General features: G+C 43.8%; 1 protein-coding gene across 4 annotated transcripts in view; it reads left to right on the top strand.

Annotated features, from left to right (window-relative positions):
- Positions 1-18665, top strand: part of adcy1b (adenylate cyclase 1b) — a 46870-nt gene extending 28205 nt beyond the window's left edge. The window contains exons 8-21 of one of the 4 annotated variants that reach the window (XM_076295751.1): positions 203-358; positions 6628-6822; positions 7142-7239; positions 7492-7576; positions 8127-8216; positions 10112-10358; positions 11469-11475; positions 12781-12913; positions 14575-14691; positions 14930-15076; positions 16305-16403; positions 16558-16672; positions 17236-17360; positions 18277-18665. In XM_076295751.1, the coding sequence (XP_076151866.1) occupies positions 203-358; positions 6628-6822; positions 7142-7239; positions 7492-7576; positions 8127-8216; positions 10112-10358; positions 11469-11475; positions 12781-12913; positions 14575-14691; positions 14930-15076; positions 16305-16403; positions 16558-16672; positions 17236-17360; positions 18277-18654 (1992 nt within the window). In that variant the 3' untranslated portion in view covers positions 18655-18665. Of the gene's footprint in view, positions 1-202; positions 359-6627; positions 6823-7141; positions 7240-7491; positions 7577-8126; positions 8217-10111; positions 10375-11468; positions 11476-11565; positions 11587-12780; positions 12914-14574; positions 14734-14929; positions 15077-16304; positions 16404-16557; positions 16673-17235; positions 17361-18276 lie in introns of all 4 variants that reach the window. The other 3 variants (XM_076295752.1, XM_076295750.1, XM_076295749.1) reach the window with 3 other exon arrangements.
- The last annotated feature ends 720 nt before the right edge of the window (positions 18666-19385 follow it).

Genomic DNA, 19385 nt, shown 5'->3' with positions numbered 1-19385 from the left:
CCTTGTTTGTCTTCATCTTATCTGTTTATCTGGATAAAAGTTTTGCTTTGTTTATTGTTTATTGTGTAAACACAGCCACCAGGTCTGTGATATGATGTTGCAGGCCTCTTTGTGGGCTGTCTGTTATGGAAATGTAGGATCTGTGGTGCCTTCCTACTCCCAATCTCATATTTCTTTGCTGCTATGTTTTGTGTGTTGACAGATTTTCCCTGGCCTGATCCTCTCCGACATCAAGCCTGCCAAAAAGATGAAGTTCAAGACAGTGTGCTACCTGCTGGTGCAGCTGATGCACTGCAGGAAGATGTTCAAGGCTGAGATCCCTTTCTCCAATGTTATGAACTGCGAAGATGGAGACAAAGTGAGATGCTGGACATTTGTGTGGTGTGTGTGTGTGTGTGTCTGTGTGTGTGTTTGTACACAGGCATTATACAGAGCTGGACGAAGTTCCGCCCCCATTCACTTCATTGGCTAATGCTAGTACTCATTGGCTAATGCTAGTAGCAGTCACCCACCCCCCCCCCCCCCCCCTCGTGAGTTGCACAGTTTTGAAAACGAACGTTAAGGGTTGTTTTAGGACATGTTTGAGCATGCCTGTTGGCAGCCACTCTGAGTAGTCAAAGGCGATTCAAAACGAGTCAGAAAAGTCGAGACAGGACCAATTGTCAATTTCGGTGTCCACCACTCTAGTTCATCCAAAACAAACCAGAAAAGGGACTCAAAGTGCTAAATACTGGAATTTTCCTTTAATTTACTGTTCGCGGTCAAATTTGACCGTACAGTTTTAACTGCTCTTATTTTAACATAAATTAAAAATGTACACTATAAAAATAGTAATAATAATATTTTTTATGAATATATTTTTAAGATTTGTTGCCTCAATGGATGTTGGTATGGTAGTCAGGGCACATACTCAACCATAGTGCTGGCAGTTTGTAAAACTTCATGGAGCACACTCATGCACTTCACACAAACAGGTGCCCCTCGTACATCCTTCCATCCACTGTTCATCACAGACACAGGGTGCCTCACTAATGCATCACCTTTCCATGGGAGCCCTCATACAGGGGTCAACCTGACCTAAGGGTCCCTCATACAGCTCATACTTTGAGCACACTTCCGTTAGCATTACAGCAAGCCCTTTCACTTCTGGCATTATGTTGCAAAAGGAGAAAGCAGTCACCCCACCTGGCCTCAAACCCCAGTACAAAACCTGCACTCTGATTGCATTTTATTTGTAGAGTGCTTTATCATGTACTCAAAGCACTGAACATTGTAGGGTAAAGAAGGGAGGCAGGCAGTATTAAAAGTAAAAAGAAAGTAGAACTAGAATGTAATGCCAGAGGCATTACAATAGTGGATGGAAAGCTGCTGGCTTAATGTTGGTGGGGACATTCCTTGAAAAAAAAACATTAAATCACTTAATCTTTGAGTTCATACAAACCCTCATACCAAATGACCTTGTGTGTCAAGGCGTTCTTGAGATATAACACTCAAGGTGTTTTTGACCTTGACATTTGACCTTTGACCTCCAACATCAATTCACTTCATCTTTGAGTCCATACAAACACTCATACCAAATTTCAGGCATGTATGTCAAGGCATTCTTGAGATATCGCACTCAGAGTGTTCATTGACTTGACCTTTGACCTCCTACATCAACTCACTTCATCTTTGAGTCCATACAAACACTTGTACCAAATTTGAAGCATATGCGTCAAACCGTTCTGGAGATATAATGCTCAAAGCATGAGATATGGCTGTGACTTTTATTTTGACACACGGGAAACACTTAAACAGGATGTGTAGTTTTAGGGAGCACCAGATTGTATGCATTAGAAGCTGAGACGGTTGAATTCACAAGGTGACACCAAGGGGGCAGGCGAATTCCCGGAAGTAGAAGCATCGATGTAGCAGTGGTTATCAACTCTCTGCTAACCCCATAGAACGCCCATCCATTTAGGATTTTTTTGAACTCCCATAACTTCATATAACATATATCATGTGCCGATATTTTAGCTTCTGTGTTATCTACATAAACAATAAAAGGCAAAACAAGACTCGACTACCTCGTACGTAACGTTAGGTTCCCGTAAGAAGAATGTTTAGCATGTCCGGTTGAAGGGAAGCTAACGTACTGAAGGGAGATAACCGTATTGTTTGGATAAGAAGCGTAGTCCAGCCAGCACGGAAACTCGTGAACAAAGATGTAGCCTACAATAGCATTGTAGCCTATGTTAAGGTAAAGCATAGAGGCAAGTAAACCTAATGGAAAAACAGTAGTTTTAGGTAGTTAGGTAGTCTAACGATAATCATTTCAGAGGTTTTCGATGGATTGACGTAGGTCAGAAAAGTGGAAAGAAGATTAGCCTCAAGGCTATAACTTTTTTGTTTTGTTTTACCATGACTGTTTTTGAAGATGATCATGTGTGGTAGTTTCAACATTAACACGACTTGATATCACTTGTGAGGATATTAATAATAATACATAAATAAATGTTTAACTTTGATGACTTTGAAGGCGAAGGAAGTGTGAGAAGAATTTCTGTGTAGCCTATCTATCATATGAGTTACAAGATTCAGTTCGATGGCTAACGTCACGAAGTTAAGTGCGAGTCTGCGCAGTACTGGGAGGACCAACTGAAAAATGACTCAGTACCCTCCCATTGAGAACGACGGAGTCTGTTCGTCCATTTCTTTTACTGTCTATGGGTGACACCTGTGCCAGTGTTCTAATTTGCCCGGGAACTACTCTGGGAGCTTAAAGGTCCAGTATGTAGGAAATAATGGAAAATAAACGGTAACCATTCCAAAAATGATCACCATATGTTGTCAGAGAGTAAGGAAACACGATGAATTGAAGTAATGGCTTATTTGACAACACTACTCTAACCTGTAAAACCCCGTAAAACCTATGAAAAAAAATGAGTTACGGGGCGGAATCTCTTGGAATTTTCGTTTATGTTTTGAACGATTAATTCTAGAATAGCGTATTAATAATGGGCTAGCGTGTCCTCCTATTTGGGTTGCCAAATTAGCGAAGGCCAACTGTCAACAGCTGTCAGTTGTAGTCATGAACACCTACGAGAGGCAGGCAAATTTCCAAAATTAAAACAAGAAACAAATTAAGTGCACATCGGAGGAGCTTCCTGAGATGGTGACGTCTTCGTCAAACGAAGAATATCAAGTCTGACGCAGAGCTGGCCATATTTCTCCATGACAGGTAGCCTAGGCTAAAATGCATCTGCATCGCTAACTTCAGCAAAATATGTTACGTTGGTTAGAGAGGTATGTTTTGTTTTCACGGTTTCCGTAATGTGTAGCTGGGTCATGGTTGGAGAAACGTTAAAGCAGCTGCAGGTCAACTAACGTTAGCTAAGTCTTTACATCTGGCAACCCAGAAGAGGCTCGCGTCTGGTAGTCTTGAGAACGTTCACCAGTGTTTTGATTTTGGCCTACAGAACGTTCGGTAACAATCCTACAAATTGCACCTTTAACGAGCGCAGCTGGCTTTAGGCCATTATGACATCACAGCCTTTGAAGTCTATGGGGGAAAAATGAGCTTTTTACCATTTTTAATCCCCTATTTCTCAAAAAGTATAAACTTTTTTAAAGATCTGAAAAAATAACTCTCTTTGCCCCACTCCACTCCACCTACAAAACGGTTATTTCAACATGTCTGTACGTTAAGCGGTTAGAGTCGCATTAATTCTTGAAAAGGTAAAAAGAAAAGGTTATAATAATAATAATAATTAGAAGAAGCCAGGAGATTTCAAGATAGTGGATTCCATCCACTATAATGAAAAAGTAAAAACAACTTTTTCTAACAAATGCAGACAATACATTTGCCAGTTTACTTAGAAGTATAGGCAATACATTTGCTCACATGGGTTCCTATAATTTACACAAGATTGATTTGTTTGACAGGTGTTGTTCACATTGGGGGAGAAGTACATTAGTTCAAGAAAACACTGCTCCCATAATTTACTCTAAGCTTTCTTGTGGAAAGTATGATTCATGTGTAGAATGGGCACACAAGCACAGGAAAGTTGTAGGAGTGCGTGTATGGAGATGTCTTTCATCTACTTAAAATTATACTCTTTCGCATTCATTTCCTATGGCGGTCATTTTTGACCGTAAACAAAAAAAGTGTGACCAAGTTGAATAAATCACTCAAAATTCAAAGAAATTAGTCACAATGAATTTCATGTGTTCAAATGCCTTTTGTGAAGGATATCATGAGGCAATCTGATGAAAAATGCCATATTTATGGTACAGGGAATGTGTAAATCGGTACTTTTTGAACAGAACAGTTATAGAAGGTTAAAAATGGCGTTCAACATATGCTCTCTTTCGCCCACATTTTCATTAAACAATTAGGTGTCACATTACCTATATATGGCCACAAAATTGCCAGCTTATTCACCAATCCACATATCCACAACATATGTTTGTGTCAAAAAATCATCTGAGATTCCAATCTTCCGGGGGGAAGGCGCAATAACAGTGGGGTCTGGGACTTTAGCATCAGAGGCTAGGTTTTTTTAAACTGTGAAATCAGCTTGGTCCCTTTCAATTAGACTACCACCATTATGATCTTTAACGTCTTTCCCACAGCCTAGTAAATTATGACGGCACCTGTTAAGGCAGACATTCCAACCTGCAAAAACTCATTTCAGAGAGGTATCATGATTTTTTTTTAGCATTTGTGATAGTGATTGTGTGTTGATCATTGATCATGTGTGAGACAAGTGATAGCACTTCTCCATATTAGTGAATGAGAATAATGTATGCTAAGCTAAGGCTAGGTGTCATTGAATTTTTTTGATTGGTTCAGAGTGATACAAGTGACCAAAGTTAAACCTAGTTAGCAGTTAATTTTTTTTCAATGGGAAAACTACTAAGACAGCTATCTCACCACCATGAGAAGTGGTCTGTGGTTTGTGTCCACCAGTGATTTGGCATTTAATTGGCTTGTTTGTAAACATGTGGGGAGGTGAGCGCATGAGGATGCTATTTTTAAAGATGGTGGATGCTAACTTGCTAAAGCTAACCCTGCAAATCCCGACCCCCTGGAGAGCCTTAGTGGTGTGATCTGGATGTGCAATTTAAATGAATGCAACATTGTAGCATTGCTTTATGTTGGTGTATATACAGTATGTGTGGTTGTGGCCATATGTGGATGTGTGAATGCTGGCTGGGTGTGTGCATAACTTTCAACTCTCATGTACTTCTGTGTAAGCATGGGGGGGTGACATATAAACCCCTATGGTCAGGATTGACTTTGCCATTGACCACAGGATTCACATGTAGGTCACAGACACTTTGTCCACAGACACAATGAGTGACAGAACATTAAAAGCAGGACAAAGTGGTGGAAACTAAACAGCACAGTTCCTGCTGGAACATGGATGTGTGCACTGCATTTGTGTGAGGTTAGCCTCTCCATCATGGCCTGTGCGCTTGGTGCCATGCACGTTCTGTAAACACCAAACCCATCTCTTATGGACCACAGCAGGGCACATCCTACCCCCCACCTCCACCCCACTGAGCCCTGTCACGCTCCACTGCTATCAAACTCCTCCACCCCTGTCCTGCTCCAGTGAGCCCCAGCTAGGGCTGCTGCAGTGACTACCTCCCGCCCCTGCTCAAACTCACTGGAGGAGGAGGTTCAGAAACACACACACACACACACACACACCTCTGTGGCTCCACTGAGCCTCTGCATTCTTAACACCTGGGCACACTCCACTGAACTCCCAGCGCCCCCCCATCAGGTGTGACGCACGCGGTATCGCTCCCCCTATCCATCACTATGGATACGATCCTCCACGCGACAATGGGCGTTGTCATGGATATCATCTTTCACACACGTGCCTCTTTGTCTATATCGATAATGAAGCGCCGCTAATTCGGAATCGCATGTATGCGTGACGTGTCTGATGCCTGATGAGGTCACAGAGTTCATTACGCACGTGCCGTCTGTCGCTGCTAGACTGAGGCGCCACTGCTGGCCGCTGAACCTCGCCGGTAGCTCCACAGCTCGGCGCCCCTCCTGTCTGCATGATGTGTCTGGGGGGGGGGGGGTTGGGGTGGTCAGGACGTGACACAAGCGTTGTTGGTCATTGCCACATTTTCCCAGGGCTGCCATCGCCCATCGTTGTTCACGCTCATGCATTAGACATCTTGTCTCCCTACACAGCAGCATCAACGTCAACAGCGACACTCATCCATCAGTTGCAAGGCATGGCGACAGCACAAGTTGCCGGCACAATATTTCAGAGTCGGTGGCTCCCGGAGCCCACTGGAAGAGCGCACCTGTCGAGAGTTATGCTCATTAGAGACCGCTGTCAGACACCGACACTGTGTGTGTGTGTGTGTGTGTGTGTGTGTGTGTGTGTGTGTGGGGGGGGGGGTCTCTGTTTGGAAAAGGGGCTTGTCAGAACTTGATGTACTGCTTTGTTTCAGTGTTAATGAGGCTGAAATGCAGTGTTGACATTTCTGAAAAAAGGATGTATGTGCTTGGATAGGAAGGCATGTGTGTGCTATCTGTGCTTTGTGTATCATTGGTGTTGTTGGTGATGACTTGATGATAGATAAACTACATGTCCCATGATTGCTTTTGTCCAGAGACGGGTGCTGCGCTCAGTGCCGGAGAAGCTGCGGAACCGGACGTCGGTGTCAGCCAACGTTACGCAGAGCAGCCCGGGCACGCGGGTCAACCGCTACATCAGCCGGCTGATCGAGGCGCGCCAGACAGAGTCGAACACCTCAGACCTGCACTTCCTCACACTCATGTACAAGAGCTCAGAGAGGGAACATAGGGTATGTCAGCACGTGCACACACACACACACACACACACACAGGTACACATACAGTATACACATAGAAGTACGCGCTGCCATACAGGACATGCCACAAGGTCACTCACACATACACACCCCCTCATTTACATATAATATATATAAATATATATAAAACTATAAATATAAAATATATATAAAAACTGAGATCGACACACACTCTTTCTCACACACACACACACAAACACACACACACACGTGCACCTGCATACACTCCCCTTTAAAATTCTGAAATGTGTTGTCCTTTTCTCTCTGTCTCTCTGTATGTTTTTGCTCCCAGTACCACCAGCTCCATGATGAGTACTTCACCAGTGCCGTGGTGCTGTCTCTGCTACTCGCTGCCTTGTTTGGACTCATTTACCTCCTCATCATTCCACAGTAGGAACTCCACTTTTAGCCCAACTCCTGTCCTCATCTCTCTCTCTTCTCTCTCTCTCCCTCTTTTTCTCTCTCTTTCTCTTTCTCCCTTCCTCTCTCTCTATCTCTCTCTCTCCCTCTCGCTCTCTCTCTCTCTCTACACGTTTAGTCTCTAGGACATTCACCAAACAGCTGCTCTGCCACTAACAGACCCACTCACTCAGGCCTTGCTCTCTTCTGTTCCTTCTCTTTCACTTTCTATTCTTCTCACAGGAGGACAGTGGTTCTAGGGCTGCTTGTCTTCTGCATCTGTTTCCTGGTGGCTTGTATCATGTATTTGCATATCACTAGTGTACAGGTAACAAATTTCAGCACGTCTTTTTGTTTAACCCTCACTGCTTTCTTTCTTTGAAGTACACACGCATGCTAATTGACCACATTTAGCATACCAGTCCAAAAGTGTTCACCTTCAAATGCAAATGTTCCGTCTTGGCTGTCATAACTGTAGTATTAACAGACACGGCATGGCCTAACAAATTCAGTGTTGGAATCATGTGAGCAGAGAGAGACTGACGTTTTTTGTTGGATGTGTTTTTGCCTGTTAGCCTTGGCTCAGACTGCTCATGCCATTCCAGCACGCTAAGCTAGTTAGCCAGATTCTCTCGTTTGTGTGGAGCGGAGGCTTCACTTTTTCACATCTGACACTCCTCTTAACCCCACTGCTAAGTGGATTTTCAAATGCAAATTTGCTCAGGTAATCTCTCTCTGCCACTGGCTTCCCCCCACATTCATAATCTCCATACTCTCTCTACCTTCCTCCACATTTATCACTACCCCCTCCCCTCTCTCTCTCCTCTCTCTCCTCTCTCTCTCTCCTCTCTCTCTCTCTCTCTCTCTCTCTCTCTCAGTGTATCCCAGGGTGCCTCACCATTCAGATCCGAACGGCTCTGTGTGTGTTCATTGCGTTCTTAATCTACGCCATGGCCCAGGCTTGTGTGGTAAGATGGCCCTTGCTGCTCGTAATCCTCTCTCAAGCACAGAATCATTCAGAAGACACTTCTGTTTGGACACTAGACAAATCAATTCAGTTAAATTTAACTCAATTCAATTCAGTTGTGGTTGTATAAAATCTACTCTCATAGCTAGCGTGTTGAAAGGTTTATATAAACAGACACAACAACAGACACAGAAAAAGGCTATTGGAATGTGATTAGAAACATTTTATGTCATGGATCAGCATAAAGATGAAAATGAAGACCTAGGGCCCTAACTTACACCCGAAAGAGTGACACAAGGCTTACACTCAATAAAGTGATTCATTTTTTGCCATGCACTCCACTTTTATGAAACTTTGCGCCCAGTGGTGTGGCAATTAACGACACAAGCTGTGGTCTGACGCATGATCCAAAAAACGCTTACACCCTCTAAAAATCATTACGCCACTGATCAAGAAAAACCTGGTCTATAGCGAAAGGTGCATATAAAGCACAGCTGAAGACGCACTGTCATGAGATGTAAGCAGCCCTTAGCAACCAGTTCAAAACAACTTCTCTGCAGGATAAATATCCTTAGGATATTTATTCAGTCATTCGAACATTATTGGGGTAAGCGTTGTTTTTTTTCAGGCTATGTTTTCGATGGTAACTCCTTGTCAGTCAATAGTGAAAGTAAATAACTGTGTAGTACTGTCTTGTTGTTGACAATGAGACTATGGTGAAGTTAGTTTCACTTTGCCTAAGAGTTCAAATAATAGGCGAGTGCAGATGCATGTAGGCTATACTCTGCTAGTCACACACAGGATTTAGTAAAGCAAGGTTTATTTGAATCCCTGTGTTCCCTACACAGTCTCGCGTGCAAGCAGATTCTGTCAAATGTGATGCTGACTGTCAAAATACTAATAAGCTATTTGAAGTTGCGCTGGTTTAAAGGATGTTACACCCAAAACACACCCATGACTGATTAAGAAACAGAAGATCACAAAATCACCTCGAATGTGGGCTGGACTCGCCCTAAATGTCTTGCCTCTGACCAAGCGTTTCTGATCGCCAAGATAGGGCCCTAGGAGTCATAAGACATAAGCATTTATATTGCTTGGAGTGTGCATCAACGCACAAAATATTTCTATTTGCATAAAATTGTGCAGGTATGTTGATGTTTAAAGCTGCAGTTGGCAAGATTGTTTTGAACACATTCACTGAAACCGACACTATGCTCCAACAGAACAACATCAATCAGCCGGTTTTAAAAAAAAACCCGCACTTCTACCTTCACCTAGAGCCGGTTATTTGTTTTGCAAAAATCCACAGCTTCCGGTTCTTCTGGTCCAATCAGAGCAGGGCTGTGTGAGATCTGACTGTCAATCAGACAGTCCCTCAATCTGTTAGACTTGCCAATGCAGCTTTAATGTGTAATAGTAGACTGGTATGGAGTTAGATTTGTTCCACTTTTATGAGCGAGCAATAGCACAATTTGAGCGCAGAAAAATATTTTGAGCGAGTACACAAATTATATTTTGAGGAAAAATGAAACTCAAGCACAAACAAACTTGTAGTTGAGCAAACAGGAATCTATGTTGTGCTCCACAAATGTCTTTGCCTGTTTGCTAATATCAATATGTATGTGCAACATCAGCCCCCTTTCTTTCAGTTTCACTGTACGTGCTCACATAAACTGTTCCTCCGCTAGCTCAGGAGATCTGTCGCGCTCGCTCAACTTGACAATGTTACGTTTGTTCCACAATTCATCAACCTCATCAAATTCCTGAAAATATAATTTGTGTGCTCGCTCAAAATATTTTTCACGCTCAAATTGTGCTATTGCTCGCTCATAAAAGTGGAACAAATCTAACTCCATAGACTGGCGCCAGACTAACCAGTGTGCCCAACTCTGGCAGGTGGGCTGCATGCCGTGGGTGTGGAGCTCCAACTCCACCAGCTCCATCATTATTATCGACATGGACGGCGGCGGCAACCGCACCATGGACGAGTTGCCCTGCGATGGCGCCCGCTACGCCTTCCTGTCCTGCGTGGTGGGCACGCTGACGCTGGCGCTGTTCCTGCGCGTGTCCTGGCTCCCCAAGATGGTGCTGCTCGTGCTGCTCAGCGTCTTCTACATCACCGTATTGGAGCTGAGCGGCTTCCGCAAGACCTCTGTGGGGTGAGGGCATACACACACACATGCGCGCACACACACACACACACACACACACACACACACACACACACACACACACACACACATGCGCGCGCACACACACACACACACACACACACACACACACACACACACACACACACACACACACACACACACATGCGCGCGCACACACACACACACACACACACACACACACACACACACACACACACACACACACACACACTGAGCAGCTCAGCATGCACCACATCCCACATCTGTGTCGGAGAGCATACTGCCTGTGTGAACTGAGCTTGAGGCAAACAGCACCCAGCAATTGACTTCACTTCACTTGACTTCACTTCTCTCCATTCAAGTCCTATGGAGTGGCTCTGTCCATTTCTTTTACTGTCTATGCAAAGAATACACACACACACACACACACACACACACACACACACACACATGGCGTGGGGTGCAAGGGCAGAAACACACCCATGCACATAAATACACGCATGCATGGTGACACACAGTACTGTGAGACCTACAAACCTACTACAGTCCACACATGCATGCACAAGTCATGTATGCACACACACTCATAGGTGTAAATGTGAAGAGGCATTTGCATGCAGCATGCATAATATGTATGAGATGAGCACAGAAAAAAGGCAAGAAAATCACTATTAAAAACATTATTAATGGCCTTTGACGTTCATGTTACGTTTATTGTCCAAAAGAGGAAGTAGTCCTATAGTAATATAGTCGTGGGTTAAGCTCTGTGATGCTGCCTGTGAGGTGGGTTTGCTTTGACCGTTTTAGCACACCAGAGCTCCCTCACTGCAAGGCAGCCTCACTGAGCTCTCTCACAAATAGGTCAAATCGCTATTTGAGGGAAATCACTTAGCTAAAGATCTTTCTATCACTCATTGTTGCTTTTCATTTTCAATCTCTCTCTCCTTTCGTTTTCACCCCCCCCCTTTCTCTTTCTCCCCCGTGCCTTTCATTTACGTGATCATTAGAGGAGACATTTCTATTTCTGATGAGAGCAACTGCGGGTCTTTGTGTGCTCCCACACACACCCCACACACACGCTCCCCCCCTCGCAGTCTGAGGCCAAGCGTGCGCTCATTAGCCACATGAAAAACAATCAGGTGCTCACCCCGGCAGTCTCGTCACAGCACGCCCACTCCGTCTCCACAGCCTCGGCAGGGTGGAGCGGGGCAGAGGAGAGTGGGAGCTGGTGGCCAGGCAGCAGGTGGGGAGAGGTGGTGTGGGGTGGTGGGGGTTGGGTGAGAGACAGAGAGGATATTGACGGATAGGAAGCGAAGGGTCACCGAGGAAAAGAGAGCACAGAACAGAAGGAGAAAGAGAGAGATCAAGAAAGAGAGGGGGTAGAGAGGGAAGAAAGGAGAGAAAGCAAAGGAGTGTGTGTGTGTGTGAGAGAGAGAGAGAGGGAGAGAGGGAGAGAGAGATGATAAAGAAGCAGACTCTGTGGGAGACGAACATTACGCCACAACCGGCCCAAAACACATAAATAAATGAGCAGCTACTGATTACAAACATGCTTCCCACGGTGCTTGTAACAACAGTTCTAATCACAACAGTGGGAGTCATTCTCTAATAAATCAAGTATTGGATAGCCCATCATACTGAGCAAAGTGAAAAATCCTTTGGTAAACAGAAACGGAAATGCTCCTGGCCTTATATGATGTAACACTCAAGAGATAAACAGTGTTCCCAGATAAATACTATCTACTGTATTATATGTGTTTATTGTACAGCTCTTCACAATGCTAGTAGAACGCTCCATTGACTTGAATGGGATTTCCCAACGTTCTACGGGTCAATTGTGTTCAACACCAAGGACCATGCTGGAAATAAGTTTTGTACTTTTGCATGTCATCCTTTGGATTGCTGTATTTTATTGTCTTGATCCTGAAATAAATCAAATCAAATCAAAATTGTATTCATGTAATTACAGCTGAAAACATATAATGACTGCTGTCAATGGCAACAGGTTTTGTGCTTCTGATTCACCTCTTTCATTTCACTCTGCAAGTAGCACGGTCACTTTTTGCAATGGAACTTCATTCAAAAGTGAAAGCAGATGGTTGGTCAGCTGTGTTCTAAAGAATATTTGATTCAGGTTCAGCGTGTGTTGCGGACTATTTGCTTCTCAGCAAAAGCCACAACGAAATGGTAGCAAATGCAGAGACGGATCATCTAAAGTTTCTTTTCCTTGTGTTGGCAAGTAGCCGGATTATAAGTTTCAATGTATATTCTGGTGTGTCCAGGCACTCCAAATGGTCAACAAATGCATAAAAAGCATTTGTGTGTGTTATTGCTCTTGCATGTGTTTGTGTGCTACTGCTCTGGTGCAGGTGTGTGTACTGATGGCTTGTTACTGTGCTTCCCTCCACAAAGGGTCGGCGTGGGCTACTTCCAGACGCAGGGCCTCGAACCTCTCCTCTCTCTGCTTCTCTTCTCAAGCGCCTTGGCCCTGCACTCCAGACAGCTGGACCTCAAGCTCAGGATGGACTTCCTTTGGGCCACACAGGTCAGTGCGACAGCACCATGCACCAGACTGACCAACAGCACCATGCACCAGACTGACCGACACATGCACCAGACTGACCAACATCACCATGCACCAGACTGACTGGCACATGCAGGAGACTGACAGACACAAAAGCATTTGAGGAATTTGAATGCTCTGAGGTTTGAATGTGGTCTTTCATGTTCAGCTGCAGAGTTCTTATTTTGAGTAGATACTTAACTTACTTACTTAACTCAGGGATAGTTGTGTGCATTTGTATGTTTGTGTCTGTGTGTGTGTGTGTGTGTGTGTGTGTGTGTGTGTCTCATAGAGAGAGAGAGAGTGTCTGTGTGTCAGTCATAACCCCTTTCGAGTGAAGGGGATTCCTTTACCAGATTTCAAAGGATCCTGTACATGATGGCTATTGCTTTATTTTGTCTAAAGATGATGTCCGCTATAGGTAGATATGTTTATGTGGGAAGCTGGCTCACATGCGCATGTATCAACATGTAAACATATTGAGCATGACAATGACAACTGTTATCTGCAGTGTTGGATTTGGTTGGATCCTCTTTGGGAACTGCTGGTTCGGAAATAAAAAAATGACATAATCACTCATGTGTAGTTTGAATTCAGTGATGGATGTAGTTTTCATAGAACTCCACATAATGAACTTTGAATTGGAGTACTGCTTGTGTCCTTGCGTGGCCTGTGTGTGAAGTGCTGAAGGCTGGTCGGTGGCCCGGTGTGAACCTCTGGCTGCGGTTGATCTATGCTCAATCACTTTGGCTCACAGCTCCGAGTGCTTGTCATGAAGACCAGTTGGTGAAGTGGAGTGAAGGCCATTGGCTGCCATGCTCGGGGCTGGCTGGCAACATAATGGGATGTACAGCGAGCAAGGGCTGGGGCAGCGTGGCACAGTGGGGGCATGAAGCCCATCTGGCTTTGTGTGTGTGTGTGTGTGTGTGCACTGTATATGTGTCTATGGCTTTGTGTGTGTGTGTGTTTGTGCACTGTATATGTGTCTATGGCTTTGTGTGTGTGTGTGTGTGTGTGCACTGTATATGTGTCTATGGCTTTGTGTGTGTGTGTGTGTGTGCACTGTATATGTGTATCTATGTGGCTTTGTGTGTGTGTATTTGTGTGTGTGTGCATGCGCACTTGTGTACACATGCATGTGTGTGCTCATTATATTTATGGGTAAGGATTATAGCACTGCAGTCCTCCTCCCCATTTGTATCTGCTATTATTACATGTCACTTGAGTTGTACACTCAATGGATAGATAAATTATCTGCAAATGTTCTATCCCAGTCTGCAGTGCTTTGGAGATATTGCAGTGTTCTTGAGGTTTTGTCACGTTCTTAAAAGCAGAGTTAGCATTGAATTATTTCATTTCTGCTTGGCTACCCAAATATATATCTGCTTAGCCCCAGGAGTGTTTGTCAGACATAATTCTGAGTGGGTGTGATTTCCTACATTCATTTGCCTGAGGGTGTATGCTGGCCTCTAGTGGTGAAAAGGGCTGCCTAATGCAATAGAAATGTTTGATGTGTTTGTGCTGATGTTTAAAATACGAAAGTTACATGGAATCAATGCAATGAGTGATTTTCCAACAAATTGTCTGTGTGCGTGTGCATGTGTGTTTATGTGTGTGTATGCGTGTGTGTGTTGTCTCTGCAGGCGGAAGAGGAAAGGGATGGGATGGAGAAAGTCAAACTGGACAACAAGCGGATCCTGTTCAACCTGCTGCCGGCCCACGTGGCCCAGCACTTCCTCATGTCCAACCCTCGGAACATGGTGAGTCAGCTGGACGCTAGACCTCGAGACCAGGAGCCATCAGCACAGACCCAAAACCAATATTCCCTATTGGTTTTGAAGAACGAGGTCATTATCATCACTTCTAGCAAACATGCATGGGCCAGTACAATGATGTGACAATAATGGCTTTGTGTTGACACAGGCTTTCTAAATATTTGTTGTGACATATTGTGACATACCGGTACTAAATATGTCTCAATATCTCTCTCTGTCATAGGACCTGTACTACCAGTCCTATGCCCAGGTCGGAGTGCTGTTTGCCTCCATTCCCAACTTCAATGACTTCTACATTGAGCTGGATGGAAACAACATGGGCGTAGAATGCCTGCGACTGCTAAATGAGATTATTGCCGACTTTGATGAGGTCTGTGTCTCATTCCTAATCTCCATGCCTCCAACAATTCAGTGTGTGTGTCTCTGTGTGTGTGTGTGTGTGTGTGTGTCTGAATAATACATGCAACAAATATGGACAAATGAATAACACTAATCATTATGGACAACCCCTTTTCCCAAAAAGTTAGCATGCTATTTGAAACGTAAATAAAAAATGCTATGATGCTATGATTGTAAATCATATATCTAATCAAGAATAGTGCAAAGACAACATATCAGTTCTTGAAACCGAGAAATTGTATATTTTTTTGGAAAGTATATGTTCTTTTTGAATTTGATGTAAGCACATTTCAAAACAGTGCTACATCACTTCATCTTTTAGCAGCAGTCTCTAAACATTGGGGAACTGAGCAGACCAGTTGCTAGAGTTTATAGAATTAGATGTTGTTCCATCCTTGCCCAATATAGCCCAGGGTCTTCTTAATCATGTTTTTCTTTCCATGATGCACCAAATGTGACATGTCTGGACTGCAGGCAGACCATTTTAGCACCTGGACTCTTCTACTACGGAGCCATATTGAGTAATATGTGCAGAACGCAGTTTATCATTGTTTTCCTAAAAATATCCAAGGCCTTTCCTGAAAAGAAATTTGTCTGGATGGCATCATATGTTGACAACTTGTAATAATCATTCAGCAATAACTGAGCCTTTCCAGACGTGAAAGCTACCCATGCCATAGACACTGATGCACTCCCATACTATCATAGATGTTGGCTTTTGAACTGTGCCATAATGACAAGTTGGATGATCCCTCTCCTCTTTAGCTCAGAGCAAGCCAAATCCATGATTTCCAAAAAGAATGGCAAATTTTGATTGGTCTTACCGCAGGCCAGTTTTCCACTTCGCTTCAGTCTATCTTGGGCCCAAATAAGGCCACAATTTTGGATTGTGTCTAAATATGGTTTCTTCTTTGCATGGTAGAGTTTTAACCAGTTGGATGTGTCAGACTGTGTTCATAAGACAGTGTTTATCAGACGTTTTCCTGACCCCATGCAGTGATTTTCATTACAGTAAAATGTCTGTTTTTAATGCAGTGCCATCTGAGGCCCCAAAGATCATGGCCATCCAATATTGTTTATCAGCCCTGTCCCCCAATTTGTCCCACTTGTCCCCCCAAAGATTTCTCTGGATTCTTTGAATATGTTAATGATGTTATGTACTACAGATGATGAACTGTATGATGTCTGATTTTTGTTAGCTCATGGACAAAGAGTGTTACAAGGACATAGAGAAGATCAAAACCATTGGCAGCACTTACATGGCAGCAGTGGGACTGGTGCCCACCATTGGAACCAAGGCAAGATGATATCAAATCATTTTCTTTTATAAATACAAATTCATAATATCGGTTAATGAGGAATATTATGCAGACCAAAACATGACTTATTTTACCAACTGATGCACATAAAGTGTAGACCTACATGCTAACAGCCCCTTCTTGTGTGTTGCAGGCCAAAAAGTCTGCGACCACACATCTAAGCACAGTGGCGGACTATGCCATTGAGATGTTTGATGTTCTAGATGAAATCAACTATCAGTCCTATAACGATTTTGTCTTGCGAGTTGGTATGTTTCTGTGTGAGTGAGTGTGTGCATGTTGCGTTTGTCTTGCGAGTTGGTAGATATGTATGTGTACATGTATGTTGCCTTTGTCTTGCGTATTGGTAGGTTTGTGTGTGTGTGTGTGTGTGTGTTGCTGTTGTACATGTATGTGTAGTTGCTAGGTTTCTGTGTGTGTGTGTATGTTTTTCACTTGTCTTGCAAGTTGTTAGATTTCTGTGTGTGTACAGTATGTGTATGTGTGTGTTGCTGTTGCCTGACTGTGGGGCTTTCTACAGTAATTCATCCTATTTGCTAGCCATCATCATGCAGACCACAGTAAATTGGCTTTCGCTTCAGCAGTGGTGACAGTGCACCTTAGGCGTCTAAGCAACAGCTGACTCCAGGATTAATGAAATTAATGAAAATTCATGAGGCGTTGATGGGTACATAATGCATCGCTCAGGGACTTGTTATCACAATAAATCATGAGACATTCTCGTTGCCTCCGCATAGCAAGCAAGTTTTCATGCCTAATTGGTAGCATGTTTGGTGGTCATTAAGATTCTACCCTTCTACTGTGTCCACAGGCATCAATGTGGGGCCTGTGGTGGCGGGGGTCATCGGGGCAAGGAGGCCGCAGTATGACATCTGGGGGAACACTGTGAACGTGGCCAGCCGCATGGACAGCACAGGAGTCCCTGGCAAGATCCAGGTATGCAGGGTCACTGTGTCAGGCTGGTTGTCTTTTAATCAGCATGTGTTATGAAGTCAATGGTTTACACTACTTAACGGTTATAGAATTGGGAACTAGGGCTGTCAATCGATTAAAAAAATGAATCTAATTAATGACATACTCTGTGATTAATTAATCTAAATGAATCGCATATATCATTTTTGCTGTGAAAGTATTTTAAATATTTAAATTCAAATGAATCATTGATTAATCAGCATTAGTGACATTAAAGTTCAAAAACTCTTTTATTATTGTTTTCACTGTTCAAATAATTGCCATAATAATCTATGATATGACCTAATATGCTGAGGAAATAAATTCAAAAGTGCTTCGGGAAGAAGTTTTTTTTTCACATAAGGCATTTCAGGTCACAGATATAACCTAGGGGACACAATGAAAATAAATTAATACTCCCCTCAATGTCAACACTTATTTCTTTGCATTGATGGGCGACTATAGAGTTGATGAACTTGCTGCAGACATTGCAGAGGACTTTATTTTTAACACTTTATTTTTTATCAACACCATCAGGCCGTTTTTTAAAAGTAAATGTTCCAATCAATGATCCAGGCAGCACGTTTTCTTCTCTCTCCAGTCTAATTTTTAACGGATCGGGGTCAAAGGTCATACGGAATCGATTAATCTGCACAAATTATTTTAATCAGTTATTTTTTCTCAAATTAATTAATCAAAATGAATCAGTTATTTTGACAGCCCTTTTGGGAACATAACATAAATGAAATGTGTCATCCCAATACACAAATACACACACATGTTTACATTTATTAATGTAGATGAATCATGTGTTTCCCAAATAAATCCCAATACAGACCTTTTCTGGTCTAGCACTATGCAGTGAATCCGATAAAACATAAGTTTGTTATTTGTCGCCCAGGTGACCGAGGACGTCTACCGCATGCTGAAGATCAACTACGACCTGGTGTGCCGGGGGAAAATCAGCGTGAAAGGCAAAGGGGAGATGCTCACCTACTTCCTGGAGGGCAAGGCCCAGGGTCTGGGCAACCAACCACGCTCATCCAGCCTGGAGAGACGGCCGCCCGCCTGCGGCCGTGGCAGCATCAGAACCAAGGCGGGCAGCATCTCCTCCGTGACCAGCAGCTTCACCACGCGTGCCAGCATGAGTACCATCCAGACCTCAGCGGGCAACAGCAATGCCACCCCTGTCCTGCACCTGCCCTCCACCTGCGTGCCCTGCCTGGAGGCGGAGGAGCAGGAGGAGCAGCAGACGGAGGAGGAGGACGCGGAGGTGTAGGACAGACAGAGAGCACATCTGAGAGAGAGAGAGAGAGAGAGAGAGAGAGAGAGAGAGAGAGAGTGGGGAAGGGGGGGCGGTGTGTAGGGGGCCTGTTGCTCAACACAGGGCCCAGAAATCGGTCTGCCAAAGGGGACAATGCTCAGGCAAGGCCAGGCCAGGCCGAGCTGCAGCCAGGGAGGTTGCATGGCCACCCCCTTGCTACCACTCCCAAACTGGGCATGCCACTGTCTCCAGTGAGGACCCTCTGAGTCATACAGTCTCTCCTCCCACTGAGTCCCTCTGCACACGAGGAGAGGAGGCTCAGGAGAAGGAGGCATCTCCCCTCTGGGGGTGTGGAGCTTCATTCCAACTCCATTTAGAGCAGTGTCAGCATTCCAACGAGGTGCTTTTGTTTTTGCTTTTTTTTAATAATCACAAGCACACTTGAACTGAAATACTTAACATTGTATGGATGTTCATCTAAACCGAGGCATGACTAACTAACTTTTCTTAAAATATATAATGCCAAGATTACAACTTCTATTATGCTGTACAAAAAAGTCCTTGGTGTTGTAAATATTATATATTTCTCTCATTTTGTATACTGTGTGTGACTGTGTGGATGTGTGCTTGTATGCATGTGTGTATAAACTGTATGTAATGCAATTACATGATATTTTTGCAGTGAAAGCACACTCTGGATGCTTCTGTTACTCAGTTGCCACTTCTATGAGGTTTTTATTTTGGTT

The sequence above is a fragment of the Alosa pseudoharengus genome, unplaced genomic scaffold, assembly GCF_046254945.1.
Source record: "Alosa pseudoharengus isolate Yale_2024_CS ecotype anadromous, Long Island Sound unplaced genomic scaffold, YU_APseudo_1.1 YU_APseudo_1.1_scf_2, whole genome shotgun sequence".
Classification (NCBI taxonomy): domain Eukaryota; kingdom Metazoa; phylum Chordata; class Actinopteri; order Clupeiformes; family Clupeidae; genus Alosa; species Alosa pseudoharengus.
This window is presented reverse-complemented; position numbering and strand designations above follow the sequence as displayed.